Raw genomic sequence first — 10,947 nt, forward strand, 5'->3', positions numbered from 1 at the left:
GATCTGCCCGCCTCAGCCTCCCAAAGTGCTGGGATTACAGGCGTGAGCTACTGTGCCCAGCCCTAATCTAACCCATAAATCAGAATTAAATTCACAAAAGACATGACATTGAAATATAAATACCTTCACAAATGAAACTTGAGGGAGTTCTTTAGCTAACTCTGCCATAACTTCGTTCATCTGTGCACACTGTGGAGCCCATGGTGCCCAGAAATGGACCACAAGGAGAGACCTGTAAATCAATTAAATGCATTTATTTAAAATTATACCAATTTTGGAAATAAACAAATACTGATATAAATTACCAAAAAGAAAAAAAAAAAGAAACTTTTAAAAGAACCATCTGAAGTTTTTCATATTGCTAGAATTTTATTGTATACAACACTGGAATATAAAAGCACTCTGCAACGTCTTGAGACTCAGATAAATTTTCAAGTCAATGATATTTCGAGTGAAGCCCATTTGAAGTAGATCTGAATATTCATCCACCTCAATTAAAAGTCATGTAAATCACTGTTGGTGGGAGTGTAAATTAGTTCAACCATTGTGGAAGACAGTGTGACAATTCCTCAAGGATCTAGAACCAGAAATACCATTTGACCTAGCAATCCCATTACTGGGTATATACCCAAAAGATTATAAATCATTCTACTATGAAGACACATGTACACATTATGTTATTGCAGCACTATTCACAATATCAAAGACTTGGAACCAACCCAAATGCCCATCAATGACAGACTGGATAAAGAAAACGTGGCACATATATACCATGGAATACTATGCAGTCATAAACAGGAATGAGTTCATGTCCTTTGCAGGGACACGGATGAAGCTGGAAGCCACCATTCTCAGTAAACTAACACAGGAACAGAAAAACAAACACTGCATGTTCTCATTCATAAGTGGGAGGTGAACAATGAAACCACATGGACACAGGGAGGGGAACATCACATACCAGGGCCTGTCAGGGGGTGGGGGGCAAGGGGAGGGAAAGCATTAGGACAAATACCTAATGCATGCAGGGCTTAAAACCTAGATGATGAGTTGATAGGTGCAGCAAACCACCATGGCATATGCATACCTATGTAAGAAACCTGCATGTTCTGCATTTGTATCCCAGAACTTTAAACGAAAAAAAAAAAAAGCCAGGCAAATCAACCATATTTTCAGACCCCCGGGCAAAGTGGAAACTGAATTTCTGTATTAATGGCACAATGTTTGTGAAAAATGGTTGTAGACACATTACTAATAATATCATTATTTACTTTTTAAATGTGGTATAGTGATGAAAAGACATAACCGTGACCATAGAAACAGCAGTAAGTGCTGAAAATGAAGGCATGCCAGTGGAAAACGAGGAAAAGCACTGCTTTTCACAAAGACATTCTTTTATACTTTTTAATATTATGCTACAAAAGATTTTTCTAGGCCCAGCGCAGTGGCTCACACCTGTAATCCCAGCACTTTGGAAGGCCGAGGCAGGCAGATCACTTGAGGTCGGCAGTTCAACACCAGCCTGGCTAACGTGGTGAAACCCCATCTCTACTAAAAATACAAAAAATTAGCTGGGTGTGTTGGTGCATGCCTGTAATCCCAGCTACTCAGGAGGCTGAGGCAGAAGAATTGTTTGAACCCGGGAGGCAGAGGTTACAGTGAGCTGAGATCACACCACTGCACTGCAGCCTGGGCGGCAGAGCAAGACTCTGTCTCAAAATAAAAAAAAAAAAGAAAAGATTTTTCTAGGCCAGGCAAGGTGGCTCATGCCTGTACTCAGCATTTTGGCAGACTAAGGTGGAAGGATTACTTGAGCCCAGGGGGTCAAGGCTGTAGTGAGCCATGATCATACCACTACACTCCAGCATGGGCAACAGAGCAAGACCCATTAAAAAAAAAAAAATTCTAAACATTTATAGTATGAACACACAGAATATATTAATAACTCAGTATCTATTTTAGTTCATTTTCATACAAAATTATCTTGGCAAAGATATCTATGGTCATATCCAACTGAAAAATCCTTCAGTTTTATGGAATTCTGTTCAAATATAATACCACCTCCCAAAAAAATCTGAAAAATCACGAACAGAAATATGTTCCACGGCAAAAAGAACCAAGGACAACTAACCTATGGGTAAAGAAAGGAATAACAAACGTAAAAACTGATCAAATAATACCAGCGAGAATAGAATAAGCCTACAATAAAGTGTCAGGAAAGCAGAAGCAAAGAGCAGCATGAGGATTTCGAAAGTAGAAGGGGAAGGATTTGGTGACATATAAGGCTGTCTACAGCTGGCTCCAAGTTCTGGCTTAGAGACTGATGGCTAGTGGTGGCACTATGCCTCAAATCATAGTGCAGAAGCTGCCAACCTGAGGAAAGGAAGTTTAATGGGCTGTTAGTATGATGTCTGGAGCTCAGGGAAGAAGTCTGCACTTGATATACAGATTTGGGAATCAAGAAAGGAACAGAGCCAGCACCACACCGCAAAGGGATACAGAGGGACACACGCAGGGGGCTTATCAACATTAAGTTAAGACAGATGGAGGAGAAGGAACTCATGTAGTAAAGCAGAGAAGGGGTCCTAGGCGGTACTGGAAGATTAAAGGGTCGCACAGAAGTCAAGAGAAGAGTGTCAAGAGGGAGTGACAATCATCCAATGCAGCGGGAAAGGGCAACTAACAGAGAGAATACCTTCAATGGAATAGCAGAAGCACAGGTCAGACTGCAGTCCACTGAGGACTGAAGTGAAGATGAGGAAGCAGAGATCTACTCTAAGACATCTGTACAGGCAGAGGAAAAGACAAAATCAAGGGATGGGCTTTTTTAATACAAGAAAATCCTCATATGTTTACTTTACCAGGGGATAGTGCAAATGGAGAGGGAAGGGCGGTAGACACAAGACAGCTGAGGATGTAAGGACTCAGAAGAGGCAGGAGAGGAGAAATCCAGAGCAGAGAAGAGCTTACCTTGAAGAAGAAGAAGGCAGTCTCCTCTGAGTCAGGAGCCAAGGAATTAAGAATGGGTAAGGCTACAAATAAATGGTAAGTGTTGGGAGAGGTGGGAGTGGAAGGAGGGCTCGGGGAGATGCTACCTGAAATCCTGTTTTCTCTCAGGTGGGAAGCAACGTCATTTATCAAAGCATAGGAAAACAGAGGGCAGAGACCACTGGTAGGACTGATGAAGGGAGAGTGTCCACAGGCACACAGAAGGAACGCAGGAAGCTCCAAATAAAGACCCACCTAAGGCAGGGAAGGACACATTGTAGCAGCCCCTAGTCACTGGATGTTAATTTGCATCCAGCACAACTCAGCCACTTCAATGGTTGAGTAGGTGGGGCCTCAGGTCCACGGCAGACTGTGCTGCTTCAATCAAGCACTGTTTCATCTTCCTCCTGTGCATTCAGCTAGATTACATTTATCAGTCTTCCTTGCAGTTGTCTGGGGCCCTGGAACTGAATTCTGTCCCTAAAACTAGAACATAGGCCTGACCCCTCAAAACCCTCCCCTCAGGAGCCTCTGCCCACCATAGCCTCCAGCAATGAAGAGGATCTAGGGAGCCTTTTTTGTCCATTGCCTAAGGATGACAAGAACAAAAGAGAGGCTCACAGAGGCCTCATGCAAGAATGCTCACAGCAGCCCGATACATAATAACGCAAAACTGGAAATTAGCCAAATGTCCGCCAATAGGAGAAAGTGACAGACATTCATACAACAGAATGTAACTTAGCAGTAAAAAGGAACCAACAACAGACACAAGCAATGACACAGATGAAGCTCGAAAATATGTGAGCAAAAGATGCCACAGACAAAGAACTGTATGATTCCACTCACACAAAGTCCAAGAGCAGGGAAAACTCATCTACAGTGACAGTAAGAAATCAGTCGTTCGGCTAAAGGGGACAGAAAACTTCCTGGGTTCTATATTCTTCCTGTGAATGGTGGTTATCGGTGTGTATACAATTGTGAAAATTCATCACATCTGACAATTAAGATCTGTGCACTTTGTTACTGTATGTAATACTTCAATTTCTTTTTAAAGCTGGGATACCATTTTCCACCAAATTGACCAAAAAAAAAAATTTTTTTTCTTTGAGACAGGTTCTTACTCTAATGCCCAGTCTGGAGTGCGAGGCAAGTGCAGCCTCGACTTCCTGGGCTCAGGTGATCCTCCCACCTCAGCCTCCCAGACTACAGACATATTTTGTTCTTAAGTTGGGCTTCGGCCAATGCCCAGGCTGGTCTCAAACTCCTGGGCTCAAGCAATCAATCTGCCTGCATTCGCCTCTTAAAGTGCTAGGATTACAGGCATGAGCCACCATGTCCAGCCAACAAAAGGACTGTTTAAATCATAATATTCAATGATAAAAAGGATGACGAGAAGTACTTTCATGTCCTGCTGGTAAAAATTAAATTGGGACCTTTCAGAAATTTCTTATACATAAGTATCAATCCTAAGGAAGTAATTAAGAGACAAAGATTTTCTGTATATGGATATTTTCCCACTATTTTACGTAGCAAATCAGAAAAATTTCTGATGGTCAATAATAGTTTTTAAATGGTCATAAGAAAATATTATAAAGCCATTACAAATCAAATTTTCAAAGAACTTCCAATGCCACAGGAAAATACTAATATAACTACATTTTTCAAAAATTAAAGTAGGTTACCAAATTTTATAACAGTAGAAGCCCAAATAAGTAAAAAAGAAAAGAAGAAAGTATGCCATAGAAACTGAATTCATTTCAGTTTCATTATTACTAACATGGCTTTGAAGAGTAATTTAACTTCCAACATCTGTAAAATAGCAATAACCAATACTCTGGGATGTTGAGAAGATGAAACGAAAATATAAAACATTAAAACATGATATTGTTAGTTGAAATTATCCACAATATTCTCCTATTCAATGCTTAACTTCCATTTCTCAATTAAGCACATAATGTCCAGTATTATAAGGACATACTATATCTGAAAGAAATATAAACGTTATCCCCTTTTGGATTATATGTTACAGTATTCTTTCCATCTTAATGGATAGCCCCATACGCCTGCAGCACGGTTGGAGAAAAACCATCAGACAAAAACCACATTCAAATCCTGACTAATGGAACTTCAGACAATGTAATAAACTTCAGCTCTTCATCAGCAAATAGTTGTTTTTCAATTATTACAGTATTCTGCTACTACATCCATCTGCAGATAATACCAGCTACTGTTTATTAAACATATCATATACTAAACCTGCTTAATTACTCTGCAAATGAATATTAATAACCCCATTGTACAAACCAGCTGAGATTTCAGCAACTTATGTAAATATCTGATGCAACTACTTAAAAGAAAAAAATTTCAATTCATGTCAAATTTTAAAATTGGAGAAGCGATGATTTGGAAAGTAGATTTAAAATTATTACATCAACACAAGTACTAAAATTCGGGCACTTTTTGTTTGTTTTTTGAGACAGGGTCTCACTCTGTCACCCTGGCAGGATCATAGCTCACCGCAGCTTGGAACTCCTGGGCTCAAACAATCCTCCCATCTCAGCCTCCTGAGTAGCTGGGGACTACAGGTATGCATCACCATGCCTGGCTACTTTTTTTATTTTTTGTAGAGACGGGTTCTCACCATGTTCTCCAAGTTAGTCTCAAACTCCTGGCCTCAAGCCATCCTCCCAAAGTGCTGGGTTTGCTGGTGTGAGCCACCATAATATTTTTAAATGTCTCCATCGTCACCAAAAAAGCTGCAGAAATTTGCTCCTTCCCCAGATGCCACACATCATTTATCATGTGTCCGTTTAAACTAGTCACTAAGGAAACTGTACATTGTTTCCTGGGTCATTTCAAGTACAGGCCAGTGGCAAGGATACATCCAAATGGTATTTACATTTAAACTTTTATCCATTTTGGCCGGGCGCAGTGGCTCATGCCTGTAATCCCAGCACGCTGGGAAGCAGGCCCATCACCTGAGGTCAGGAGTTCGAGACCAGCCTGGCCAACATGGTGAAACCCATCTCTACTAAAAATGCAAAAATTAGCCAGGCATGGTGGTGGGCACCTGTAATCCCAGCTACTCGGAAGGCTGAGGCAGGAGAATCATTTGAACCCGTGAGGTGGAGGTTGCAGTGAGCCAAGATTGTGCCACTGCACTCCACTCCAGCCTGGGCAACAGAGAGAGACTCTGTTTCCAAAAAAAAAAAAAAAACACTTTTATTCATTTTGATAGTTTAAGGACTTTTTAAAACATGAAGCATTTAAAACAAACATATAAAACACATAGACAAAACAGTCTTTTCAGGTGATGGTAAATTCAAAACGTTTACTTAGGGCAGGTCCACACAAGACCTGCTCATTTCAAGAGGCCACTTGTGGTGACTCCCATGATTGTGCTGATCTGTACTGGATGAATCAGAGCCCAGCTTCCATCAGTGAGTAAATGTCACATGTCCCTCCTCAACCCCTGCTTTTTTCCTTAACAATTTCCCAGGTAAACCTGAAATGCCTAAAGAGCTGTTTAAATAACACTTCAACTTCATCACCCCCATAAAGCATTTCTAACCATTAGTCAGTAACTCTCACCCCTCCCCATTTCCAAAGGCAACACCCCATCTCACCTGCACTCTCCATTGCAAAATCAGAGTACTACTTGCCTCTAATTCAAATTCAGTCAACAAAATTTCACTCAATTTAGATCAACAGGGCAGGTCACGAGGGCTCAAGCCTGTAATCCTGATACTTTACAAGGCCGAGGCAGGCGAATCACTTGAGCTCAGGAGTTCCAGAGACCAGCCTGGGCAACATGAGGAAACCCTGCCTCTATGAAAAATACACAAATTAGCCCAGCGTGGTGGACCGCACGTGTAGTCCCAGATACTCAGGAGGCTGAGGCGTGAGGATCGCTTGAACCCAGGAGGTAGAGGCTGCAGTGAGCCGAGATCACGCCATTGCACTCAGCCTGGGCAACAGAGCAACAGCCTGTCTCGAAAACAAAACAAAATTTAGATCAATAAGCATTTTTGGCCAGACGTGGTAGCTCACACCTGTAATCCCAACCCTTTGGGAGGCTGAGGAGGGCAGATCGCTTGAGTCCAGAAGGTCGAGACGAGGCTGGGCAACATGGCGAGACCTCGTCTCTATAAAAAAAATATAAAAATTAGCCGGGCGTGGTGGTGAGCACCTGTGGTCCCAGCTACTCGGGAGGATGAGGTGGGTGGATCACTTGAGCCTGGGAGGCGGAGGCTGCAGGGAGCCGTGATCGCTCCACTACACTGCAGCCTGGGTGACAGAGTCAGACCCCGTCTCAAAAAAAAATCAAAACAAAAAGCTTTTTGCCTGTGAATTCCATGAACCATTCTACTTCCTACTGAAATACTAAGGGCCAACATCTACTGAGTGCTTCCTGATACTAGGCATTGTATTAATTGTATTTTACATACGTCACCTCATTTAACCCTCGCAACCACCCTGAGGTACTAACAGGTGCTAACCTATGTCACCGTTGGGAAACTGAGGCTTGGGTATGAAACGTGCCCATGGGTTACATGGCTAGTGAGTGGCTGCGGTGGGACTGGATCCCGGGCAATCCGACATAAGAGTTCCCATAACAACCGCTAACAATACAACTAAGAGAACAACTCAAGTCCTTGGAGTAGTCTACAATGTGAGGTGGTATTATCACGGAGAGTCCACGTGCAGACCTTTCCCTGCAGGCACGCACGCTAGTAAGCATTTACTCGTAAGCATGCTTGCAGTTCAGAGCTTCTAGTCCACCCTGAAAACGTTTTCTATGCATTCCTATGGATCTCCTTTTGTAGTCTTCCCAGGGATTGAAGACGACACCGGCGCCAAATCTGAACAGACTCTCACTACACCAGTTCATGGAACAGGAAATCTCTGTCTCCGGCAACAGGTTAAGTCTGAAGACTGAGGCTACCTGCTGACCAACAAACTTTAAGGCTAACTTCAAAAGGCAGCCAGGCCTAGCTAATGCAGCGGGGCCTTCCCTAGCGGCTCTTCCTGCGACAGGGGCGTTCCTGAAGGGAGGCTGAAGAGCAATGGACCGACGCCGAGCCTGCCGCTCCCTCCCGGCGGGCACAGCAAAGGTGGAGCCCGCAGCCGTGGGTCCCCGCTCCGTGGCGCGAAGGGCCGGGGTCTCGGCGCCGCCCCGTCCCCCGCCCCGCCACTGCGGCACGGCTGAGTCACCACCGCCGTCTTCCCGCGGCAGGGCCGCCCAGGCCAGAGGCCGGGAAGGTCGCGTCCCCCGGGCTTGGACCTCAGTCGAGGTCGGACCCAGGGCTGGGGCCGGGGCTGCGAGGCGTGCCTCGCGCCCTGCTCGCTGTTCCGGGGCGGGGAACCCGCGGCTCGGGCCACTCACGCGGAGGCTCGGGGGAGTCTACGGGTGGCGCCGGGCCCGGTCCCCCGAGGCAGAAGGGAGCCGGGCGCCAAGGAGCCAGGCTGGGCCACCCGCCGCCCCACACCGGCCCGGTCTCGCGGCCGCTCCCGCTCCGTCTCCTCACTCCTGCCGCTCGCCGCCCCGCTTACTTGGCTTTGAGGCGCAGCAGCTCCTCAAACTGCCCGGCTGAGCCGACCTCCTCCAGGGCCGCTACAGCTGCCTCAGCCGCCCCCGCCGCCATGCTGCCGCCGCCAGACAGGAGCAATCCAGTGCCGGCGGCCGGATGTGGGCGGGGCCGCGGAGAGCTGAGCGGCTGCGCGAGGGAAAGCCCCGCCCCTGCCTGCGCTGAGGCAGCAGAGCCTGAGAAATCCCAGAAGGGGCTTCGGCAGCGGGCTCTGGATCCTGCTGGGGGGGCTCTGACCCTGCCAAGTCTGGGCACTCCGCTGCGGGCCTCCTGGCTCCTGGGGTTCATGGCTGTTATGGCTCCTGGCTGTCGGGGCTCCTGGCTGTAGGGGCTCCTGCTGTAGAGGCTCCTGGCTATGGAGCTTCCCGGTTATAAGGGCTTCTGGCTGTAGTGGATTCTGGCCGTCGAGGCCCCTGGCTGTGGGGGTTCTTGGCTGTCGGGGCTCCTGGCCGTAATGGCTCCTGGTTGTCGGGACCCCTGGGTGTCGGGGTTTCTGTCAGGCCTCCTGGTGGTAGAGGTTTCTGGCTGTTGGGTTCCTGGCTGTTGGGGTGACTGGGTGTCAGGGCTCCTGGTGTTAGGGTTCCTGGTTTCCTGGCTATAGTAGGGGCTCCTGGGTGTCGGGGTTCCTTGCTGTCAGGCCTCCTGGTGGTAGAGGCTTCTGGCTGTTGGGGTTCCTGGGTGTCAGGGCTCCTGGCTGTCAGGACACCTGACTCCTGAGGCTCCTGGCTTTTGGGGCTCCAGACCTTCCTTGCACTTCCTGTGTCTCCTGGGTCTGTAATAGTGAGAAGGGGCCGGTGGAGGGGTGGGGGTGAGACATGCGAGTGAAAGTGAAGTCAGATGTGTACATTTAGGAAGCTGAAATTATCAAAAATGAAATTGCATAAAGGTGAAGAAGAACTGGGAGGTCTGGGAACAGAAGTGGTAGATCTTGAACTTCAACACAGACAGGGTGCTTCCAATTCAGTCCTGGGACCTGAACCTAGAGCCCACAGCATGTCCGTCCTCCCCTGGCCCTCCGCGCATGCCACCGCTCATTGCAGCCCCATAGAGCCATCACCTATTGTAACCTCAGAACAGAAGGGGCTGGGTAGGTCCACTGGGTTGGGGGCCTGGCTCCAAGATCCCTGCAGTCCTCCTACCTGGACTCCTTGGGTGGTCCCTGGCTTGTCTTTCTCCCTTGGGAATCCCCCTGATGTTGGCTCTCCATGTGGTGTACTCTGTACCCCACTCCCCATGCTTCCTACACACTTTCTGGCCTGAGTAATCTCCATGCCACCACTGACATCAACCTCCAGGGAAACCTCAACAGCGAGCCCAGAACTCTCCCCTGCAGTTAGAGCCTAGCATCCATTAACTTTGAGGAGGGGCCATCTTTTATTGGATATCCCCAAACCACACTGGGCCTTCCCTCCAAAGTGCCTCTCTTCTTGGTTCCCATCTCAGGGAACACCATCGCTCCCACCCAGACACTTGGGGCTCCCTCTGGCTGGTCCCCCCTGCTGTCCCTGGGCTTTGAGGCCAAGCCCCCACAGAGCCTTCCCTACTAGCCAGGTGTTCCCAGGCCCACTGTGCTTGCTTCTACCATGGCCTGTCTCATGTTCTAGAACTGTTTGTCCTCCATTGGCCTGTGTTCTTAAAGGGCAGGAGCTGGTCTGTGTCGCAGTGCCTGGATCAGAGTCACACATAGGAGGTGCTCAGCCCATGCTAACAGCTGCCAGAGGACCGGGGTCACTGGATTGCAAAGACTTCGTACAAGAAAAGTAGCATATCATTCATACTTTTTATATTGATAACATGTTGAAATGAGAATATTTGGATATATTGGGTTTTCTGAAATATTTAAATTGGCCTCTTTTACCTTTGGCTCCTGGGAAATGTCTAATTTCATAGGTAACTTTCATTCGTGGCCCTTGAGTTTTCTTGGGCAGCACTACTGTGGTGATTAAAAGTGGCCTTTTGGAGCTTGTCACATGTATTCGTCACCTGGAGAAATACATGGTATTGAACACAGTAAATTGCGTTATTTAAAATGCAACGGGAGAATGATGAGTAACCGTTTTGTATCTTGCCTGTGGTGGTGGGAACACAAACTAAACATGATAAAATTGTATAGAACTTGGCTGGACGCTCTGACTCACACCTGTAATCCCAACACTTTGGAAACCCCAGGCAGGAGGATCACTTGAGCCGAGGAGTTGGAGACCAGCGGGGCAACATAGGAAGACCCAGTCTCTACAAAAAAAAAAAAATGGGTCAGGCATGGTGGCTCACATTTGTGGTCCCAGCTAGGTGAGAGGCTGAGATGAGAAGATCACTTGAGCCTGGGAGTTGGAGGCTGCAGTGAGCCATGATCCTGCCACTGCTACTGCCCACT

At 46.9% G+C, this 10,947-nt stretch overlaps 1 protein-coding gene across 5 annotated transcripts in view; it reads right to left on the reverse strand.

Moving 5' to 3' along the window:
* The window catches only part of GLRX3 (glutaredoxin 3), a 47,314-nt gene extending 38,612 nt beyond the window's left edge, over window positions 1-8,702 (reverse strand). For 2 of the 5 annotated variants that reach the window (XR_008651478.2, XR_010115379.1), the window contains exons 1-2: window positions 8,539-8,678; window positions 124-232 (exon numbers count right to left, since the gene is read on the reverse strand). Coding sequence is in view for 2 of the 5 variants with exons in the window: in XM_055245361.2 (XP_055101336.1) it covers window positions 124-232; window positions 8,539-8,630 (201 nt within the window). In the remaining 3 variants the exon portion in view is untranslated. Of the gene's footprint in view, window positions 1-123; window positions 233-8,538 lie in introns of those variants that run through there. The other 3 variants (XM_055245361.2, XM_055245355.2, XM_063616517.1) reach the window with 3 other exon arrangements.
* Window positions 8,703-10,947: the final 2,245 nt, after the last annotated feature.

This window comes from Symphalangus syndactylus, chromosome 2, assembly GCF_028878055.3.
Source record: "Symphalangus syndactylus isolate Jambi chromosome 2, NHGRI_mSymSyn1-v2.1_pri, whole genome shotgun sequence".
Taxonomy (NCBI): Eukaryota; Metazoa; Chordata; class Mammalia; order Primates; family Hylobatidae; genus Symphalangus; species Symphalangus syndactylus.